The following is a 24,377-nucleotide window of genomic DNA, read 5'->3' as shown; positions in this document are numbered from 1 at the left end:
ATCCTCACTCACTACTGGTAAGAATGCTGTCTGGCTCCATCTTTATGGTCAACAGTATGGAGACAATTTCAAAAATTGAGAATTGAGCTTCCTTATGCCCAGAGAGTCCATTTTGGGGACATCTTCCACAAGAGCCTAAAACATTGTTTGAAAATGATGTTTGCATACTTATGCTTACAGTGCTATCCACAGTAGCTAAGGTCTGAAACAACGGAAGAGCCCCCCCCCCATAGATGAGTGATAAAAGAAACTGTGGCATGTACACACACACACACACACACACACACAGGAATACTACTTAGCTATAAGATGAAATCATGTGATTTACCACTGTACAGGTAGAACTGGGGGGTTTCCTGTTGCATGATGTCAGACAAAGGGAGATGGCTAAGTCCAGAATGATTCCTCTCAGACGTGGGGTATAACGAAACTTAAGAAATAACAGATAGCCCCTGGTAACAGACCTGAGAGTCTACAGAAATGAGTTCATTAAGAGTTGTACTGGGTTACAACTCTTAATGATGTTAGTGGGAGGACACTGACACTAATGATGCTGGAACATCATATGCCTTAAATACTATTATTAGGATAACTATAAATCATGCTACCTAAATAAAAATAGGGAAAAAAAATGAACATTACTATAAATTGTGCTAACTATACATCATGCTCCCTAAATAAAAATAGGGGAAAAAAACTGCTAGTAACATTACTATAAACTGTGCTAACTAAATCATAATTGAAATGGAAAGAGAAATTTTAAGAAAGAAAAGAACACAGCTGATAAGCGGGATGCAGTGTTGTCAGGGATGGAGCAAGAAGGGCGTAGGAGGAGACAGGCTCCATGTCTCATCTCCAATCAGCATCGCCCTCGTGTGAAAAGAAGCATGAAGTGTGACAAAGGGCAAGTCACCACCGTTTTCCTTATTTGACTAAAGAGTTCAAGGAGCGATCAGATAGAAAACTTGTTGATTTGTGCGGGGTTCTGGAACGCTTCTCATCCCAGTGCATTTCCAGCCCCGAGAACTGTCACGTCCGCACCGCCTGCTGTGTGGTCCCAGGCGCCATGGGCTGGCTGGCAGCAGAGCCAAGTGGAGCTCTGAAAAACAGTGCCCTGTCTGTCCAAAATTGTCCCGCAGCAGAAGCCAACACACTAGTCATCCACCGAACGTCTCATCTCCCCCAGTTACAGTTGCCTATGCAGCATATCGCTAGGCTGCTTCTCCCTGGCTAAGGCTGGAAACTGTTCTAAACTAGAGTGCATAAGCATGATATATTAGCCAAGCTCACTACAACGAGAAAGGCAAATCTGTGTAATCTCTGTCTGCCTGCCTTTTATCCCCAAGGATAGAAATAACCCTAAGATCCATTTCAACACAGGCACTCAAAATACCTACATAGGAACTGATTCGGGAAGAATTCAGCTAAGGAGAGACAAGCACTGAACAAATAACCAAGCTGGCAGATGAGATGCACAGCACTTCAAAATTTCACAAAGCTTTTCACGCACATTCTTTCATTTTGCATTTAAAATAAAATGCACCAAAAAAATTAAAAAGGAAAGAGGCCCAGAAAATGACTGAGCAGGAGTGCATATGCCTGGCATGTGTTAGGCCCTGGGTTTTTCCCGTCAGTACAGGCAAAATCAAGAAGATGAAAGAAAACCTAAAGTGGAACTAAAGATAGGGAAGCTGAGCAGTGACATGTCAGAGGGCCAGAGCCAGGCTGGGGAAAAGGTCTTCAAACTCCAGTTCTGTGTACCTCAAAATCCTCACTTCTTTGAGTGACTTCCAGGTCTCACTAAGAATTCATGAAGTAAAATTTTGACACTTAGATTAAAAACAAACTTCAAGAATATCATTACGTGAACAGCTTCAACTGTGCAACAGCAACAGGACTGCTTCAAAGTCGGCAGCGGCCACTCAGCTGTAACATGCACCCAAGGCCTGGGGCAAGGACTCCACAGGGACCCAGAACTGGGACCAGCCAATCACTGAATGAGCCAACCATTGGAAGAGCCAATCAGTGGAATTAGGGTGGGCAGGAGACAATCAATCACAACAACTCCATTCCCCATCACCCAACACGTGAGATATGCCCAAGGCGCGCGCGCGCGCGCGCGCGCACACACACACACACACACACACACACACACACACACACACACACACCTCAGCTCTTCACAAGTGACCATTTTAATATCACCAGATGCTGCCAAAAACCCTTGCAGGGAAAAATTGGGCTTGGACACCAATAACCTGAAGCTTAAAACAAACAAGTTTAGTGCAATACCTGCATTACAGAGATTACGAATAAGAGGATTCAAAAGAGGTCAGTGTTTCGACCTGCACCTCAAATGCTCTATTTCAGGACACTTCCTACTGAGATAGTCTGGGTTGAGTACAGATGACCACAAACATCTCAGAGGACAAGACCTACCCAGTGGAAATCCAAGAAAATATGCAAGGAATGTATACACAAATACAGTAGGATAAGGCCAGAGATAGTTCAAGGGACTGCCAGTGAGTACACACTTTGATGCCTCAATTCTTGGCAACATATAGCCCCAAAGCACTGCTGTGACACCCAAATACAGAGCTAGGAGTAGTCTCCATGTACCACTAGGTGAGGCTCCAAACACAAAAATATGAGTAGAATGAAGGGCACCAAAGTCAGTAAATCGATATTAGAACAATTCGGAACTTGCACTTCAAGAGCCAGAGAGATACTACAGTAGGTAAGGAAATCGCCATGTATGCAGCTCACCCTGATTCCATTCCCGACACCACATATGGTCCTTAAAACACCTTCAGGAGTGATCCCTGAAGTACAGAGCCAGGAGTAAGCCCTGAACACCGCTAAGTGTAGTCAAAAACAAATAAAAATAACTTGCCAAAATTAAAAAAAAATGGCGTAAGGTGTGAAAACTTGCACTGTGAAAGAATCATAAAAATGTTATTTAAAAACAATATCACCCACAGAGATAAAATGTTTTTGTGATTTTAAGCATGGAGCACATTGCTGGCCAAAGTAAGCCCTTAGTAGACAATTTTGTAACAGACATATCTGTGTATCAATCCCCTCTTCCATGTCCAGGGTTCCATAAGTTTCAAAGATCATGAGCATTTAAGTGGTCATGATAAAATAGGATTTGTGGTCTGCCTTTTGGGTGATGCCAAAAGGATGTGGCCAGGGGTGATTAGTCCTGGCCAGCACAGAAGAGTGAGGGTGGATGGCAGCCCAGAACTACCAAACCACTTGAATTTCAGAAGCCCAAGCTTCCTAAACCATGAGTTACACTGGCCATTCCCAGAGGAGGCAACATACAGCAAGGGCTGCTGGAATGACACCTGCTCTTCTCTGCCTCCTCAGAAGCAGACCCATATGGTGCAGGGTGCGGAATTAGGCCCAAACTACATTCTCTTTCCTCCTATGAAAACAGGAGCAGAAGAAGTAGTTAACAGTAGACACCTGGGAGGATTCCAGGTGAAAAATAGCTTCTGCTCTTATTAGCTATGTGATCTACAGCCAAGTAAGTCACTCTTCATTGACAATCCAACCTCTCTGAGCTTCAGTTTGTTCTCCGGTAAAATGCAATCCTCCTAGGTTTACTTGGAGGTGGAAATATTTTACACATTTCACACTCAATAAATATTAACCAAACCATGGCTTTTTGTAATTTCTGGCAAATAGACATAGACATTGATAATGGGACGTCTGGAAGGACAGCACTGTAGCACTATCATCCCGTTGTTTATCGATTTGCTCAAGTGGGTACCAGTAACGTCTCCACTGTGAAACTTGTTGTTACTGTTTTTGGCATATCAAATACGCTATGGGTAGCTTGCCAGGCTCTGCCATGTGGGTGGGATACTCTTAGTAGCTTGCCAGGCTCTACGAGAGGAATGGAGGAATTTAACCCAGGTGGGCAAGGCAAACATCCTACCCGCTGTGCTATCACTCAAAAAAGCTAGCTATGCTAGAGGGTGTCTTTCCCCCTACTTTTTCCTGATTATAAATCTGAGGAGATGGCTAAAGTTGTCACCAGGAAGTGACAATAATTACACAAATACATGTAAAAACTCTCTGACTCATAGAGGCATTATTCACAACAGCCAAAAAGCATAAGCAAACTCAGTGTCCAATGATGCATGAGTGGATAAACCAAATGTGGCATATGCAAACGATGAAATATTATTCAGCCTTAAAAAAGAAAAACCTTTTGACAAATTACACTATAGGTCAACGAACCCTGAAGATATTATCTACATGAAATAATCCAATGACATAAAAATATAATATCTTTTGCCACTTATCTAAAACAAGAACAGTCAACTTGAGAGACATAGAAAGCAGAATGGTGGTGATTTGCGGGTGAGGGAAGGAAAAATAGGGTTAAAGTTTAAAGGTGGTAATTTCAATTTCATAAGATGAAGAGTTCTAGAGCTGGGTAATAATGGCACAACAACAGGGATTTAATGCTACACTTAAAAATGATTATAATGGTAATAGTTGAGATAAAAATTGTTATGCGTATCAGCACAATTCTTTAAAATGACAAAACTCATATTAAGAGTGGAGAAATGAAAAGAAGCAATAACACCCTTTGACATTTTATTTCTATCACCCAAACCTTGGATGGAGGACAATCTTCAACAATATTTTATAAATTTAGTCTTTTGGATTTGGAACAAATTAGTAACTTTTTGTGTGTGTGTGTGTGTATTTCTGGATCACAGCTAGCAATGCTCAGCGATTACTCCTGGCTCTGCACTCAGAAATTACTCCTGTAGTACCCAGGGGACCATATGCATGTCAGTGATCAAACCTGGGTCAGCCTCATACAAAGAAAATGCCCTGCCCACTATACTATTGCTCCAGCCACAATAACTTTTTTAAACCCAGGTAACAATATGTAACAAGAGTGTAGAACCACACTACACTCACCACCAAAGTGCCAGTATTCAACATCCCTACCACTGTCCATAGGACCCTTCCCATCCACTGCCACCTCCTATGTACTAAATTCAGTTCTGTGGGCAGAGTTGAAAGATTTGTTTTTATTGGACATGGTCTATGACTTTGTTTCTTAACATACCACACAAGACTGAGGTCATCCAACTCTTTCTGACTTATTTTGCTTTACATGACGCCTCCTACTTCCACCCATATTATGGCAAAATGCAAGAAATTAGAGAAAGAAAAACTCCATCTTCTTTAAACCATCATTATTTGGCTGGGTACTATAAGCAAAACAAGTTTTGAGAGATATAGTCATGGGGATATAGAAGAAAGAAGTGTTTTCTTTCCAGACAGAGAAAAAAGGAATAAATTCATTGTAACATCTCAGTAAATGATCTCACCCTCACCATCAATACCTCACTGTTCAGTACTATAGTTCTCAGCAACTAATTTTCTCCTCAAGATGTTACCCTCCAAGCCAATCCATGGCGGCCAACAGAAGACAGGATGGAGCCAAGCGCCTTCCGAGAGTGAGAGAGCAGAACTAATTGAGATGACTAAAAATAGCCACCAAATGAAGTCCTGTCTATTCAGGCCAACCCTGCCAGTCCAACTGACAAAGACTTTCAGTATGAAAACAAGAAGAAAACAACATTCCATGAGTCAGAACTGATTTTCATTTTCTCCTCATTGTTTCTGACGCTCTTTGGGACCTCTCCAGTTGTTGAGTGGAGCTGGCTCCACACACTTTCTATTATTTGGGCTGTTGAGAATGCTTCTCTCTAATTAGATGGCTGCCTCACGGCTGTGTGTACAGAACAGCAGAAGACGCTCGGAAAGGAAGGCCCTTTCCATTGCTGCTCACAGGATTTGGCAAGACTGTGAAAATTATTATAGATGAATAACTCATTCTCCCAAGAAGACAAATTTTTAATGGAGTTTTACTAGACTAAAAGACAGGGGTCCATTCTCAGAGTAAAAAGAAATTTTGACAATAAATATTACAAGAACCCTAAGAATAAGAGCATATATAAATCTGGGACCTTTCCAACAAGAGAGTTTCGTAGAGGAAGGTTATTTAAATGCTCACGAAAAATGAGAAGGCAGAGATGGGGTGATAAGTCAAAGGTGAAGTGCATTTGAATGTGATGACCCGGATTCTTGGCACCACAGCACTGCTGGAAGTGGCCTTGTGGATCCCAGAACCACAAGGCCTGAGCATGAAAAAAAAAACTAGGTTTGCATCACCAGCACGGCTGAGCAAGGGCCCCCACCATCCCCCAACACCACTGGGAGGTCCATAACTTTTGCTGAGGGTTGTTCTTTGGGGGCCATATCCAGAGATGCTTAGGCTTACTTCTGACTCTGTGCTCAGAGATTACTCCTGATGGGGCTCAAAGGACCATATGAGGTGCTGTGGATAGAACTGGGGTAGAACAGGCACAAGGCAGTGCCTTACCTTTTGTACTCTCTCTGGCCCTACATTTTCTACTAAAAAATACTTACTTGGTAATATTTCACCATAAAATAAGAGAAATAAAAATTTTGTCACAGTAGGAAACACATATAAGTCTATACTTTGTTGGAAAATATATTTCCAGAAAGAAATCTAATTCAAAAGTTTCTGAAGGCCAGCGGGTAGGGCGTTTATCTTGCACGTGGCCAACCCGGGTTCTAATCCCAGCATCCCATATGGTACCCTGAGCACCGCCAGGGGTAATTCCTGAGTGAAGAGCCAAGAGTAACTAACCCCTGTGCATCGCCGGGTGTGACCCAAAAACCAAAAAAAAAAAGTTTCTGAAGGCCACCCAAACCATACATTACACAATACATGAAATGGTTCATCCCAAGACCCCTGGTTCCATCCCTAGCTCCACATGGCCTTCCAAACAGCACTAGATGGAGCCCTGGTAGTCCCCAGCACTGCTGTAGAAGCCCCGTAGAAATAAGGATTCAGGGAGATAGTTCAAAGGGCTATACACACATGTAGGAGCTCTTTGTTCAAGCCCTAGCACTTCATCTCTGGTCCCCCATGTACTTCCAGAAGCCAACCCTGAGCAGTAGTGAGCTTGGGGTACCCTCTAAACATTAGCAGATGTGACCCAAGAACAAAAATAACAAAAGCAAAACAGCCAAACAAAACTATAATCATTTTTTAAGCCACACACATAGTAGATAAAGCACATTCCAAAAAGTAGTCAGTACCATTTCAGGAGCCAGAGAGACAGGCCAAGTGGTAAAGCACATACCAAACACGTGCAAGGCCCTGAGTCTCATCCCCTGAACTATATGTTTTCCATCTCCCCATCCAGTACTTCAGAGTGTGATCCTGGAAAAAAATATTTTTGAATGTCAACTTCAATAGTATATATAAAGCCATAAAAAGTTTGGCCGCACCCCAAACTTTATGTCATTTTAAATAGAAGATAAAAGATGAGTAACATTATCTTGAAGTAACACAAATTAGAGTTGCCCTTCTTTTTTTTTTTTTTTTTTGTGGGGTGAAGGCTGAACCACACTTGGCAGAGGTTATTCCCAGCTATGTCCTCAGGGGATCATAGACAATGCTGGGGATCAAACTATGGTCAGCTGTATACAAGGAAAATGCCTTAATCCCTACACTATTTCTCTAGTCTTAATAAATATTTTTGAACTTACAGGAACAAAAACACTCACGAATCTAAAAAAAACAAATTTCAAGAAAATGTATGAAAGTTTACCTGATCAGGGTTAAAGTCCATAATATCAAGAGAAAAAAAATTGAAGGGGCAGAATACAGCAAGTAGGGCATTTGCCTTGCACAGGGTTGACCTGGGTTCAATTGCCAGTATCCACATGATTCCGTGGCCCGCTAAGAATGATTCCTGAGCAAAAGCTAGAAGTTAAGCTCTCAGCACTGCTAGGTGTGGCTTAAAAGCAAACAGACAAATAAACAAACCAAAAAAGAGGGAAAAAGGCAAAAACCTTCCAAAAAAGGTCATTTGAAAGCTGACACTTAGATGAAGCAAGCAATTTTCTGACCTAAGTACTTTTCTTATTCTGTAAACATGAGAGAAAATTGGAATTAAGCACTATTACAATTTAGAGGCATGTCGATGCCTTCAGGAACCCAAGCCCCTCAGTCACTCATGTGGCAGCTCCACAACCACCCACACACCGAAGAAGAGCTGCAGTCAGTAATCACTTCTCTCCCCGTACAGGTAAGAAGTGATCCCAAGGACAGATACAACAGTGGGCAGGGTACTTGCTTTGCATGTGACCGACCCAGGTTCAATCCGGGGCATCCATATGTTCCCTAGAATCCACAGGGAGTAATATCTGAGTACAGAGCAAAGAGTAAGCCCTGAGCACCCCCCACCAATCCACAGCTTATTTTTTTCTTATTATTTTCCTCCAAGTTACATCTGGTTCTAACAAAGGAATTTCTCATAACTTAATTTCAATACACTGTTGTGAAAATCTGCACCACCTGGGATTTACAGGCCACATATAGTATCACTGGTACTAAAAATAAGAATGTCTGGGTCAGGTTTCTGTCTTTGTGTTGAGTACTGGGAGGCAAAGGAGGTATTTATTTGGTAAAAAACTAATTACCCTTTACTTGGAACAAGCACTAGCATCAAAGAAATTCTGTCTGTGCTAGCATCAGTCATTTTATGTCATTTTAAATAGAAGATAAAAGATGAGTAACAGGGGGCTGGAGCGATAGCACAGTGGGTAGGGCGTTTGCCTTGCACCCGGCCGACCCGGGTTCGAATCCCAGCATCCCATATGGTCCCCTGAGCACCGCCAGGGGTGATTCCTGAGTGCATGAGCCAGGAGTAACCCCTGTGCATCGCCAGATGTGACCCAAAAAGAAAAAAAAAAAAAAGATGAGTAACATTATCTTGAAGTAACACAAATTAGAGTTGCCCTTCTGTTTTTTCTTTTTTTTTTTTTTTTGGTGGGGTGAAGGCTGAACCACACTTGGCAGAGGTTATTCCCAGCTATGTGCTCAAGGGATCAGTCAGGAATAGCAAAGCATGCCTATGGCGAAGGGCAACTGTTCAAAATCAGTTCAGTACTATCTTCTGACATCGGTGATGTCCAGCAGCAAGCCTGAGTATTCAGCCACCAAAGAATAGACACTCTTGCCCTGGTTTCGATGACCAAATTCTGGTTTTCCTGTCCTCTTGGCAGCAGCCACTCCTTAATCAGCAACATCTTCATGCTAACCTGAACCGCCTCTATATTTGAGACTCAGATCTTCACCTCTTCATATTCTTCCACACACCCTTCCCAGACCTCTACTAGAAGTATCACAGCTGTAAGAATTACCCTGTGACTTCCAAACCTTGCAAGCCCTTCCCCTTCACCCGATAGTGAAATCAAGATGAACAAAAACTCAGACTCAACGGGCCACACATTGGCCAATAACTCTTTTGTGTTTTCTAGTTAGTATATGAAATCTACCCACCGGATTAAGTCAAAACTCTGAGAATTTTTCTTCCTGTTCTTCCTCTCTCTCAGTTTTAAATTAAAACAAAGAATCAAGTATCCCAGATTGAGTCCACCTGAGAACAGATATTATATCTCTGCCCACAAGCCAATCACCATCTTTGGCTATGAATTTCCTTTTATTATTATTACAGCCAATGATTAGAGTCCATGGTATTTATTCTGACCCAGTCATTAAGCTCATTGTGGTTACAGTAATCTTTTAATTCGTAAAGAATGTAAAATATATCAAGGCAGTCTCTGGCATGGTCTACCTATGTAGTTTAGGATAAGGTCCAAACTATCAAACTATCATCCTGAATCAGAGGCACTCTGGCTCCTCCGCAATCCCACAGCTCTTCCAACATCAAAACAGTACTTTTCAAATTTTGAACCCTTTAAATAAGTAAAGCCAACTGGGTGGTGGCACACACCCAGCATTTAAAAAAAGTACTACTAATAATGGTGATAGTAACCACAGCAGCAGCTAACATTTGCGCAAAGCGCTCTTTATATACACCTGGATTTTTAAAGTGCTTTCGTATGTAAGAACTTATTTTAGCTCCAAAACAACTCTGTCAGGGGTTTTTCCATATTCATTATTCCCCACACTTTACAACTGAGAAAAGCAAAGCACACAAAGGTGAATTCATTTTCCCAAGCATAAGGATGGGAAGTGGTAGCTCGGATCTGGGCACGGAAACCTAACTTCATGATCAGCCCCTGTCCCCTGGCTCTGCTGGCACACAGCAGAGGGCACCTTGGCAGGTAGGGTGAGGTAAATTCCAAGTAATTCTATGAATAACCTCAGTTATTCATAGACCTCTCTACACTGACTTACTCGGACTTTGTTTCTTCTGTTCAAAAGGGCCTGAATCCTGCTGATGCAAATATAATATGGTTTTCCCCCAAACACTCTTTTAGAACTCAAAGTCCCCTGGGACCTCAGTTTTATGAATTTTTAGGGGTACTGTGAGTGACTCCTGGTCCAGGCTCCGCCCATCTGCTCTAAGCTCATGCAACAATTCCTTTGTCCCTTGGTAAGGACCAGTTTTGCACTGCTACATGCTGAGAACCTGGCTTCTGCGGGGCATCCTCCACCAAACCCCTCCTGCTGAGCACGGAGGTCTGCAGGATTTTGACTGTATGATTCATGGTTTTATGTTGCAATGACTAAAGAAAAAAATCAGAAACAACTCTCAACCAGCCTGAAAACAAATTAACCAGGTGAGTAGCAAAATGCACAGAAGTTATTTCACTGTCCACATGGTTCTTTGTGCAAGGCATGTGGATGCACAATCTTCCCATGTTCCCTTCAGAGCCACAAAGACACTGGGGCAGGTTAGGAGAGAAGCAGGGAATGGATATGGAAAGAGAATCCAGCTGTTCCCCGGGGAAGGGACAGGGCCACAGCCCTCACCTGCTCTGCATCCGGGGACTGGCCCATTCTCCAGTGGGTGTGCCATTCAAGGCACAACCCACATCAGGCTCCAAGAGCACCAAAGTCTGAGGCTCCAGACATGTAGCTCTCTCACACCAACCAGCAAAGGAGCAGTGAAAGTTAATTTTTCATAAGGTACTTATAATTAAGTACTGAAATGTGATTGCCCACCAGGAGGCTTACTGCTCATTTGCAAATATTCTGATCTGAATGTTGAAGTACATCAAACCATTTATTTGAGGGCAATCACCTCTCCCCCAGTGTGGCTAAGACAACTCAGTCTTCTACCTACATGACTCAATGCTCCGTTACGGCTTTCTAAGTAATATCACTCAGCTAACTGGCTACTGTGATGCTCTAAAAAGACCGAAGGAAACTTTCCGCTCTGTCTGAGAACCCATCAACCGTGGGCCTCAGATTTACTTACTCAGAGCAGTTCAGAACCAATGTGTAGTGAGTCATTTAACAGTTGCCATCATTTCCTCAATTACAAGTTTTTAGCACGACATCCTAAAAGGATATGAGAAGAAGGAAAAGAGACCAGAATTTTTGGAATCCAAAGGCTAAATGAGGGCTGCTTTCCCCAGGACCAAATCAATTGTAAAAAAAAAAAAAAAAAAAAGGAATTAGGTGAAAGGATGGCATAAGACATGCTGGAGGAACTGGTGAAAAAAGCAGAGATTGTAAAATAAGCTCAGAGCAGCTACCTTAGTGGGCAGAAGAAAGCAAGCAGTGGTGGGGTAAGACATGAGGTACACAGACGTGTTCCATAAGGAAGAGGGATATGAAGTGTCCAGGAGTCGGATTAACTGTAAAAGGAAGATGGAAGAAAGAAAAGAGAAAACATAACTTTGTCCTTTAATCATTCTTACTAAAGCTCTGATACAGAACATTATCAGGAGACAGGAGTGGAGCTCAAGTGGAGAACACACATGCCTAGACATGTGAGGCCCTGGGCTGAATCCCAGTACCACGCCCCTCAACTAGCACCACCTGGTGGTTCCTGAGTACCACCTGGCTGAGGCCACTGGGAGTAACTATTATTAAGAGAATCAGAGACAAGGATCAACGGGACAGAATAGAGAGCCCAGAAACAAACTCACACATACACGGCCAATTAATTTACGGAAAGACAGTCTATCCAAGAAATGGTGCTGCGAAAACTGAACAGCCATGTAACAAAAGATGCACCAAGACAGAGATCTTATACTAGGCATAAAAAGTACCCCAGAATGGATTCAAGACGAGAGAAACTCTAAAATCATCAAGCAACCAGATAAAAATGTAGGTGGTAGACTTGATATTAGTTTCCCTGATTATTTTTCAACTTTTACACTAAAGGCAAGCAACAAAACAGCAATTACCAAGTGAGACTACATCAAACTAAGAAGCTTCTGAACAACAAAAGAAAGCATCAGCAAAATGCAAGGGCAATCTACCAAATGCGAGTGAGTTTTTGGTTAACAGTGTATCTCATAGGTGCTAATATATATATATGTATATGAATATATAGAATTCTTACAACTTAATAGCAAAAACAATGCTCCCCCCATGCAATCCATTGAAAAATGGGCAGAGGATCTGAACAAAACATTTTTTCAGATAGTCAACAGGTACATAAAAGCACACATAGCATCACCAATCATCAGGGAAATATAAGATCAAACTACAATCTTACCTCACATAGAATGAGAATCATCAAAAAGATAAGCAACAATAAGTACTGGTGAGACAACAGAGACAAGGAAACTATAATGTACTATTGATGGAGATCTAAATTAGTATAGTCACAGTGGAAAATATGAAAATTCCATTAAAAATAGAACAAACAGGGGCCAGAAATAGTACAACAGATAGGGTGCTTGCTTTGCATGTGGCTCATCAGGATTTGATCTCTGGCATCCCATATGGTCCCCGCAGCATCACCGGGAGTAATTCTCCTGAGTAGACAGTCAGGATTATTAACTTCTGAGCACTTCTGGGTGTAACCCCAAAAACAAATGAACCACTAACTCAAAAAGATGCATGTGATCCTCTGTTCACTATAATATTATTAAAAATACACAAGCTATAGAGACATACTAAGTGACTCCTCGAAATGTGATAATATTTTCACATGGAATATTTTCAAGTATATAAAAGAATTAAATCTTGCTGTATGTGGGGCCAGAAACACAGAATGGGAGGTAGGACACTTGTCTTACACATGGCTGACCCAGGCATCACATACAGTTAGTTCCCCAAGCATCACCAGAACAGAGCCAAAAATAAGCCCTGAGGAAAGCCAGATGGGGCCCCCCAAAAAACCAAAAATAAAATCTTGCCATTTGTGACAAGGTGAATTTGACCTTGAAGGCATGCACAGAGAAAGACAAACACCTATGACCTCACTTGTACACGTGGAATCTAAGACTCGACAGCCAGGCTCATACATACAGAGAACAAGTGGTGGTTGCTTAAAGTTGGAGACTGGAGAAATGAGCTAAGTGGGTGAATGTGCCTGAGCACCCCCCCCACACACACACTGTATATTGATTATGTTCAAACAATGTGGATAGTAACTATTCATTATTTCCCTATATTTGGAATGACTAGCTTTTCTTTTTTTATGTTGAAGAATCTATGGAAAAGTAAAAAAAACAAATAAAAATATTATCACAATAATAGCACCCCTATGTCAACTTTCAAGGATTTTAAGTTCCACAAGGCCACCAGAGATGCATGCCTTCTTATTATACACTGGGAATTCCACTTTACATGATGGATGTAATAGCTATCTTGGCTCTCCCACATCTACCATTCAGCCACATGGGAACTCTGATGAATTTGCTTCTAGGATCTTCATCTTTAGTTTCTTTATTCTTTAAGCAGCTGGAGCGATAGTACAGCCAGTGGGGAGGGCACTTTCCTTGCATGTAGCTAACTGGGGTTTGATTCCCAGCATCCCATATGGTCCTCTGAGCACTGTCAAGGAGTAATTCCTGAGCACAGAGCCAGGAATATTCCCTGAGCATTGCCTGATGCGGCCCCAAAATAAACAAACTAAAAATGGAACTTAAAATCCATCAAACTTGTAGGGGTATGATCAAAATTATATTAATGTAAATGTCCCATTGAAATTGGACATAGTATGGACATGATGAAATGTCCATAATATGAACATTCAGTAAATGCTAATTGCTAGCAGGGTGGTGGTGGAGTTATGTTACCCTAGAATGCTTGTTTTCCCCCTTTCTGAAGGAAAGTCACAATGAGCAGCACACACAGAACAATACCAGAAATACGGGCCAAAAAGTGAGAACAGGAAATACTGGAAATGAGAATGAAAATGGAGAGAAAAGTAGAAAATAAAGTGTGGGAAGTATAAATTCATTCAGTTCAAAGTTTCTATCCCTTAGAAATGTAAAAGCTGTTCCTTTTTCTTCTTTGTTTATAACTGAATTTATATCCCAAACACAGTTTAATACTATTAACCTACTATTAACTATTAACTATTAACAGGGTTGGGGAGATAGTACAGCAGGCAGGGCACTTGCTTTGCATGTGGCAAACCCAGGTTTATTTCTCCACACCCCACATGGTTCCCCAAGCCCCACCAGGAGTGACCTCTGAGTGCAGAGCCAGGAGTAAACTCTGAGCACTGCCAGGTGTGGTCCCCAAACAAAACACAAAACAAACCAAAACACTTTCAATACAGAAGAATGTATGTTATAAATATAACATTATGGAAAGAGAGACTAAGGAGTTGAGGTTGTCACCAATTCTAATCTAGTCACTATAGCAGGCTTCTGGAAGAATCAGAAGGAAGTGGGCCCCAAGTGTGTCTCCACCAGGCAGGTAGACAGAAGCTCTACAGCACCATCTACAGGTGAGACCATTGTCAGCAGTCTCTAGGTAAGACCCTCGGAAGGCTCAATAGATCCTGTTCTGTAGCACGCATGCGCGAAGCTTGTAAAACAAGATGTAGAAATAGTTCAACAGGCTAGAGCATGCATGTTTTGCAGTCAGAAGGCCAGGGTTCAGTCCCCAGGGCAAGTTTCCACAGCAGTAATCCCTAAGCACCATGCCGGAATGGATGACCCCTGCAAACTGATGACTGGATCACAGGCAGGTCTGGGAAGTGACCTGTACAGCCCAGAGGATCACTCATCATAGTGGAAATGACTCCAGGCAGAAATTCCTCACTAATGCTGTCTGCTCTTACTGAAGAAAGCTGATTTATTTATAGATAACCCCTCCGCCACTTTTACTAGGTTACTGTGGATTCTGCCAGAGGCGGATCCAAAAGGTGTCAGGACAGCATTGAAGAGGCAACAATGATGGGGAGGCTGGGAAATTACACTGGTTTGGGTAGGGATGGGTGTTGGAATATTAAATGACTGAAACACAGCCATGAACAATTTTGTAATGCTCTATCTCATCGTGATTCAATTTGCACAGTGGGTAGGGAGTTTGCCTTGCACGGGGCCGACCCAGGTTCGATTCCTCCGTCTCTCTTGGAGAGCCTGACAAGCTACTGAGAATATCCCACCCATGGTGTGTTCAATATGCCAAAACCAACAGTCTGACAGTGATACAGTGATGGGGAAGATGTGGAGTACAGTGGGTAAGACTTGCACACTGCTTATCTGGATTCGATCCCTGCACCCACCCTCCCCACCCCCGATCCCATATGGTCCCCTGAGCCCTGCCAGGAGTAATTCCTAAGTACAGAGTCAAGAGTAACTTTTGAGCACTGCTGGGTGTGGCCCTAAATCCAAAACAAACAAATGAATGCTGGGGAAGTGATGAGGGAAGAAAAAGGTGTAGTCTGTGTATGTCGTGGACAGACCTCCACCCCGAAGCCTTGGGAAGTGCCAGGTGAGGTGATGCAACTGTTGGCAGAAGACACTAAGGCCACTTGCTCAACCTCTTTTGCCTGCCCAGAAGTGGGAAATAAATGCCCAAAAGAAAGTTAAACTTTAAGTACCCAGAGGTGGACACCCTTTAATCAGAGAGAGGGATTTAGAACTGAGTTCTTTCCTTATGAATTTACTACCCCAACATCATGTCTTCATCGGTCATTTCTTCACCAATGACTGTTTCCTGGTCATGAGGTGTAAACCTGTCTGCACTGGCGACTTCTTCAGGTCGAGCAACTGTGAGGGCCCCATATGTAGGAGATTACAATTTTTTCTCTTATGAATCTGTTTTAGGCTGGTTTAATTATTTTATCAAAGAATCAAGTGGGGGAAAGGAAGAGAAAGGGTTTTTACCCTCCCACACCTGTAACCCCCAAGAGATGCTCATGACCCTCTGCAGGTTGACTACTCCAGGTTGGGGCTGGCCTGTGAGGCAGCATTTTTGCCCATCTCTCGGGCTCTGTGAGGTTCCTGGACCGAGGTCCATACACTCAGGGCTGTGTGCGGGCCCAGGCCTCAGCGCTGGAACCCGAGGAGGGTGGGAACTGGAGCAGCCATACACCATGGTCCTGGGTCACTGGAGAACCGCTCTGGAGAGGCCCGGCTCCCACGTGCTCAGGCAGTTTCCGCAGAGAAGCAAAGCTGCTCTCCAAGGCTTCGGAAGGCTTGGAGTAGCCCAGGCTGTGGCTGAAGTTGAGGGGGAACGTAAGCAGGATGAAGACCCTGCTGGCTTCTGGGACAGTGTCTGGACACCAACTGTGTGCCGGGCAGTCTGTCAAGGATGGAGGGCCAACAAGCCCTGCCACCGCCAAATCAGTTTTACTTCAAGGAAAGTGGGATATATCAGGTAGCAGGTCAGAATTCAGGAGAGAAGGAACAGTTTGCTAGGTTGGACAGACTCGTGGAAAAGTCAAGTAAAGCAGGGAAGGTGCAAGAAGCCATGGGTGGACAATCGGAGAAAGGAACAAAGACTGGGGGGGTGGGGGTGAGGGTGGGGCTGGGGAAGAACGGGACATCTGTATAGCTAGAGTCCAGTTAAGAAGGAAGGCCATGGGGGGAGGAGGAGGGAGGCCAAGCTTGTGGAGCCTCAGAGGGAACTTTCAAGGTCTTTGGCTGCTATGCAGTGACCTGGAAAAGCACTAACCAGAAGAGAAGGACATGACTTTGGTTGCCAAGAACAAAGGTCAGGAAGCTAGCATGGAAACAGCAACACTAGCTCGAGGGCTACTACCAACCAGGGGAGAGAGGTCAAGGGTCCTGACACTGAAATCAGACTGAATGGGCATTTGCATATGAAAAATTTCAATGTGGGGAGTAGCAGAAAAGCAGGAATCAAGGATCACCCCAGGGTTTGGCACCTGAAGAAGCACCTAAAATCGCCAAACTGCTATTTTCTGAGTGGTGCAGTTACGGGGCAAATGCAGAACTGAGTGAGGGGGGGCGACATGCCGGGTTGGGAAACTTGTGAAGATGAGAGAGCTACAAATCTAGAGTTGGAAGACGATGCCCAAGGAGGAGAAACAAAGTTAGGAACCATCTACCCAGAGACTGCATTTAGAGGCCCACGGTCTGAGACAGAACAAAGACTATCCCAGAAGAGTGAACTGGAATGGTTTTCAGGGGACTGGCCGAGGGTGAAGCATCGGTGAATCATCCTTCCTAAGAAACGAATGCAAGTCGAAAGGTTATCTGGAGACATGGCTACTTCGCTATGATATGAAATGTAATCCAATTTTATTCCTTTGTTTCTAAATTGGCTATTATTAAATATAGGTCAGAAGAAAACCAACTAACATTCAATTATGTAAGAGGTCACTTCCGCCAGTGAATTCTTTAAAAGACTGTTTGAAATCATCAAACAATTACCTTTATATAATAATTTGTGGCTACATAAAAACACATTCAGAAATAACATATACTTGATCCATTTTATTTAATGTATAAGATATGGAGCCTCTGATGGGAACAAATAAACACACTTAGAAGGAATATTTCCCCTATATGATGTGGTAAACGTCATTAGCTACGTCTGTCTTTTAGTACATTTTTCAATGGTGTGATAGTATTTATTTATCCTGTGTTATTAGAGAGTGAGTAGTCACTAGCCTTCAATTTTCACATCAATTGCAGAAAAAAATCCCATTTTCTACACAGTCTGGAATTGAAATTGACTTAGTATCTCAGAGCTGTCAAAAATTTCTTTTACGAAAGGGTTTGCTTTACAGAGACTATAAAGTAGGTGTCATCCTTGACACTTGCATTCTATATTCATGCCGCAGGTTTATGGAAAAGAAACATTAAGGAGCGTCAGAAAGGTCTTAGAAAGGCCCAGCGTCATGCATTGTGCCTTTACTGGCTTCCTTGGCATTCGGCTTCAGGGCTGTAGATGTCAGATGGTCTATCGAAGAGTGCTAACAAGGGAAAGAAGATACTTGGAGAAAATAATATCAGCTACCCCAAAACTTGTCTTTGCTAACAGGTCAGTCTGACACTTATATTCCTGCCTTAGAAAACGGAGCCTCTGTTTCCATTCAAATGAAAAGCAGCATACATTAAGTCTACGGGATCTACAAATTTGGGATCTACTCCAAAGAAACCTCCCCACATGTGTCCCTACGAAACAGCTGCTGTCTATCCAAATGACAAGAAAACAAACGGAATGATTCTAAATTGCTCTTTTTCAAGTTCTTTCTTCTCAGTGACCAAGTATTGCTCCTGTATTTCATTTAGATGGCATAGTTTTCTAGATATTTATTTTAACTGCATTTCCTAAATCACTAGCAGGTTCCCCAGGATGTCACTTAATTTTGCCAATGTGAAGCTGGTCACATTATTCCACAGGGCAATTAGGACCGAGCCAGGCGAAACTATAAGCCCTGATACTTCTGACATGAACAAATAAACCCTCTCGGTGGGTCTCCTTCCTAGACCCAGGTGAGGGGCTCTGCTGAGTGGGGATGGGGGGGGCAGGGAGGAGAGGGCGTGCAAGCAGCCTTGCACTCACAGCAGAGAGCAATCCTCACACACAGGTGGCGTGGCCCAACTCTATGAGACCCTGCAGGAAATGACTGCCTTTTCATCATTTTATTTGTTTTTATAATGGCTTTTCATTGCAAGTCTAACACTCTCAGAAAATAGAGCAAAACAAAGGTCTTTTTGAGGGGCCTGGAGAATGAAGAGATTGGGAATGGAAGCGTCAACCAGCAGAAGGCTTGCTAGGGAAGTAAGGACAGACGGAGCCCCACATGTACTGTCATGTGGGGCCAGTAATTGTGACAACTGGCTAGGCACACTCTTTTCAGATACATTTTTATGAAACAGTGTGGGGTCTCAGCAAAATGGGGGCTTATTATTTATCCAAAGCATAGCTGCATCTCCCCAAAAAGATGTGCTGGTTCAGCCAAACTTGTAATATTTAGTTTCCTCCTGTCCCTCTCCATGGATTGTTTTTGGTGGTGGTATTTTCGTGTTGTTTTTTTTTTTTGTCTATATTCTAACTCATAAGGGAACCATCCCTTTGCCAAAAAGTTCCTTTCAATTGGGTCCATCTGGCTTTCAGCTGGTGGACGGGTCTCCACCACTTGCATCAAAGCCCTGAACGTGGTCAGCTCTGCCTGCCTGGGCACAGCCACTGGGTGATGCAATCAAACCACAAGGGCACCTAAAGCTTCACAGCACAAACTGGTGTGTCCTGATGATTTCTGAATACAACAGCAGCTGGACTATGGTTTTGTACCATGGAAAGGGGGGAAAAAAAAAGAAGAAGAAGAAGAATGGGGGAAGAAAACATTTCTGTCTTTTTAAACCCCCAAGCTTGAAATCAAGATCAAAAAGTTCCAATTGATTCATATGGAAATGACTAAACCATCAAAACTGCTGATGTCGGAAACAAAATTCGTCAACAGCCACTAATAATTCATTAAAAGTAAATTTATTGTTTTTTCTTTTAAAAAAACAACTGTGCAATATGTGCTTCTCAAGACATTTTTGAATGTGGTTTGTTGTTCATCTCTTCTCAGGCTTCAGTTTGGCAAGGCTAAATGAGAAACATGGTATAGACACACGGTTAGTAAGTACTGGAAGGGAAGCAATAAGAATTTGTGTTTGTTATTCTTTCAAAAGCCTCTATGTTGTAATCCAAACTACAACATTAAGTTCTCAAATCTGATCATGTTCATTGTGTTCTGCAAACTATTATATTCTAAAAAGGGAAAGTTAGCAGTATATCTGATTTCAACCAAACAAGGTTTCAAACTAAATTATCTATTTCCTCTTACAGAACTGAATAAAAGCAATGCTGCAGGGACCCAGGTAATCATTTAATGTAATGTAATTGGAGGATTCAATTTTAATGCTAATACTGCAACATTGCTTTTGCTTGAGCTTTCCATAGTGATAGGCTCTCCGCGAAACACATAGATAGCAGCACAAAATAAATCTGAGGCATGAACAGTGAGGTCAGTCACATCTAAGAATCTTCTAGAAGAAGAAAAAAAAACCTTTATCTGTAAAAAGACTTTGACTTAAACACTAAAAGTTCATTTTTAGGCAAAGGAAAAACCAAACTACATTTATTCCAAGAGTGAAAAAGGGGAATACACATGATCTTGTTGACTATTAGAATTTGGAGAAAGAAACGAAACAAAAACAGGTTGCTTAGTAATTCTGTTGCTTTTCTTTAAATCTGAACACATTTAAACCCTTTAAAGAAAATACTTTTCTTTTTAAAGTACAGGTAAAATTTCCTCTTTATGATGATGTCCTCGAAAACATTGTATAGTATTGTTCTTCTCCATGTCAGGGATCAAACCCAGGGCCCAGAATTCACTGGCCTGAATTCTACTGAGGAGTCCTAGCCTCAGTCCTGTTGAATTAAATTTGAATTAACCAGGCACCCAAGAATCATGAACAAAGACCCGAATTACAGAAACTCCTCTCCTCTTCACACAGAATGATTATGTGAACAATTTATGTTAATGTTTGATAAACACACTCAGATTTCTTAGCTAAAAAACCTTTGGATTAGACAATAAGAATTCCTTACGTGCAAAAAAAAAAGGATGTACAGACAAGGAGAAATTCATACAAACATAAAACACATTTGTTATGTGATTTCTTATAGATATAAATTTGTGATTTAAAACTTGCTTTAAGGCAGCTTTTATACTTTACATACTCCATAATTTATAAATAGAAGAGTGATTCATATGACTCTCAACATTCTTTCATAGAGCTGTTTATCAATAATTAAATCACTTTTATAACTATCATTCAATATGTGAAAAAGAAAATCATGTTGTCTGTATATACCAATGAATAAAACAACCTAGGCAACTTGCCATGTATTTTTTAAGTTTCAAAATACAGTTCATCTATTTGGCTATCAGCTATCGAGGTAGAAACTGTGACTGTGTGTGTGTTTTGTCTATTGTGTGGAACTGTTACGTGTGTTATGTAATAGAGCATATACACCTGTATTTTAAAGAAAAATACACCATTTCCAACCTCAAGTGACTGAAGAGAAAGAGATTATATATCTACAAACTAGATTCTCAATATCTAATAGCTTTTATACTTTTTTTGTCTAGTAAAATTATTTATTTTTAAGTTGCATAACCATTTATGTACTTATTTTAGGTCACAGACATTGTTGTTCAGGAACCACACCTGGCAGTGCTCAGGGGGAATGTGTGAAGTGACAGGATTTGAACCATTATTGTAGCCACAGCCACATTCAAAGCAAGTACCATAGCCTCAGCAATCTAAGTCCACCATGCCCATTTATTTTCTTTTGTAATCAGAACTAGAAAAAGGAAAACATACTCCCTTCCAAACACACAAACATGCTGGTTTTGTACAACTCACCTACAGTCTTGCAGTCTTGCTTAAAATGTCTTAAAGTATTTTCTTTTTTTTTTTCTTTCTTTTTTTTTTGCTTTTTGGGTCATACCTGGCGATGCACAGCGGTTACTCCTGGCTCTGCACTCAGGAATCACTCCTGGAGGTGCTCAGGGGACCATGTGGGATGCTGGGAATCGAACCCGGGTCGACCGCATGCAAGGCAAATGCCCTACCTGCTGTGCTATAGCTCCAGTCCCAATGTCTTAAAGTATTTTCTAAGAAATATGTATGTTCATACATCATTTGCCTTTATTCTTTTTGCATGTTTTGAAAATGTACAGTTGTGCTCAGGATACCACATATATTGTTGGGATATTGTTGGGAATAGAACCAGGGTGGGCCTCATGCAAGACAAGCCCCTTGGGCTAGAGCGATAGCACAGTGGGCAGGGTGTTTGCCTTGCATGCAGCCGACCTGGGTTCAATCCCCGGCATTCCATATGGTCCTCCAGCACCTCCAGGAGTAATTCCTGAGTGCAGAACCAGCCAGAAGTAACTCCTGAGCATTGATGGGTATAACACAAAAAGCCCCCCTGCCAAAAAAAAAAGACAAGCCTCTTTCTTAACCCTGTACTATCTCTCCAGCCTCATACAGTGCTTTTAAGCTTATAAAATCCAAGACTACTAAAAAAAGCGCCACATTCTAATATTCCCTTGGAACAATACAGAGAAAGAAATTATTTTAAGAATCTAACTATATTTCTCTATGTTATTCATAAAAACAAAGGGAAACATAAAAGAACAAACATAATAACCAGTAAGTACAGAAAGTAAGTTAAAAGGGTTCTAGAAAAAAATTTTAGTATTTAGAATCTACTCCAATACTAAGGACAAATAATAATGATGTGATGGAAGGATTAAGAATACTCCATAAAACAAAAAGCCTGTTTAACATTTTAATAAATTATTTTCAACTCACTGTCAAGGTGCAGAATTTAACCAGGTTCAACCATTTCCCAAATAGTTGAAGCAGTGTCCACAGTCAAGTTCAAGTAAACTAGACTGGCCTACAACTTGGCTTTCCAAGTCTGCATTTTCCCTGGGTGATGCACGGCTCTCCTGGGGACAAGGGTCTGCTTTATGGAATCTTATGCTCTGTTGTCAGAAATGCACCAGCATGTACCAAAGAATGGAGCTGGGAAGGGCAGCAGCACATGATTAGTGCCAAGCCAACGCAACAGATACAAATCACCTCCAAAATAGAGATGATAGTATGAGTTAGGTGCATGCCTGGACAAGGGGCAGACTCTGGTTCAATCTTCAGCACCATTTGGTCCCTGAAGCACTATGTGCAGCGCTAAAGCTCCAAGCACCACGTGGGCACTCCCCAAAACAGAGTTCTTTCATTCTTCGTATGCAGGAGGTCCAAGTTTAATTTCTGGCCCTGCACGGTCCCTGTGAATGATCCCGAGGAAATAGTAGCCCCTGTTATTATTATCTATTACTATTAATGTTATCTGTTACTATCATCTATCACCATTAATATGATTATCTCTTATTATTATCTTATTATTAACTCGAGCATTGCCAGGTATTTCTCCAGATCCAAACAAAAACATAAAAACATATCACAGCAAAGTAAGTTAGAGACTTATATATTTTAATATTATGTACCTCCAGCTCATAACTTACTTTAATTTTTAATAATTAGATAGCTGACAAAAATTCTATGAATTGAACAGAGAGTTGACAAAATTTGTAAAACTTGAACAACTGATTCTCACAAGTCTATGTGAGCTGATTCCAGCACAGTGTTGATGTCCTATACCCAGATAAATGTGAATGTTTGCAGTGTGACTATGGTTCATGTGTCTCTGTACGTGGTGTGTCTTGACCATACCTGGGTCACTCCCAGCAGTGCTCGGGCAGCCCTGGGGTGCTTGCTACAAATCCAACCAGGGACTCCTGCTTACAAAGCATGTGCTCCAGCTCTCTGACCTGATCTCTGAATTCCATTCTTCTTTCTCCCTGACAACATCACTGCCTCAATGTCCCAGGGACCAGGTTAGAACCCAGAGCTTCATATATGCAAGGCACATGCTCCCAGCCATACCCCAAGCCCTGTGACATTCATAGTAGTCATCCTCAAACACTGGGAGAATCTGAGCTCAGTATCTAGAAAAATTTTCAGTGCCTGTGCCTCAACATAGAAGCTGCCTTTTAAGATTATACAGGCCTTGAATTACAAATACATCAGCTTCTTTATTAGAAAATTGGCTTTCAGTACAGGTTAGAGGTATGTCCTATAGAATTTAATGTAGAGGGGGAAAAATCATGTACTTTACAGAAATTTTGCAAAACACATGGCTGCATTCTCAGTGCTCCCGTGAAACAATATAAATTTCATCAATTTCCCCACACTCTACTGACCTCCAAAAGACAATTCTGCCACAAGGCTCTCTCCTACTAGAGTGGCAAGTTTCAAGAAAATATGTGTAATTCAGACAATTCATTATTTGCAAAATAATAATCTATAAATAAACTAGTTTACTCGTTTTCTACGATAAGAATAGAATACTAGATGATCTATTTAAATCAATGTTGACCAATGACTGGAAACAGCAAGTAATTAGCTTTCAGCAGGTATTTGTAAGAGCCTCTAAAAATGAGACTGTGCTCCAAGCTGTAAGTGGCAGTTCTCAGGGGAGGTTCTTCCCATTGTATATTCCCTAATTTAAAGAAATATGAATTCCTTCC

The 24,377-nt window shown here is 41.8% G+C and overlaps 1 protein-coding gene across 15 annotated transcripts in view; it reads right to left on the bottom strand.

Moving 5' to 3' along the window:
• Positions 1-24,377, bottom strand: part of PARD3 (par-3 family cell polarity regulator) — a 645,483-nt gene that overhangs the window by 185,098 nt on the left and 436,008 nt on the right. For 2 of the 15 annotated variants that reach the window (XM_055147131.1, XM_055147132.1), the window contains one exon: positions 19,693-19,816. The exons of the other annotated variants lie outside the window; for them this stretch is intronic. In XM_055147131.1, coding sequence (XP_055003106.1) covers positions 19,786-19,816 — 31 coding nt within the window. In that variant the 3' untranslated portion in view covers positions 19,693-19,785. Of the gene's footprint in view, positions 1-19,692; positions 19,817-24,377 lie in introns of those variants that run through there. 15 annotated transcript variants of the gene reach the window in all.

The sequence above is a fragment of the Sorex araneus genome, chromosome 9 (assembly GCF_027595985.1).
Source record: "Sorex araneus isolate mSorAra2 chromosome 9, mSorAra2.pri, whole genome shotgun sequence".
Lineage (NCBI taxonomy): Eukaryota > Metazoa > Chordata > Mammalia > Eulipotyphla > Soricidae > Sorex > Sorex araneus.
Note: the sequence above shows the minus strand (reverse complement) of the source record. Positions and strands in the feature narration are given on the sequence as shown.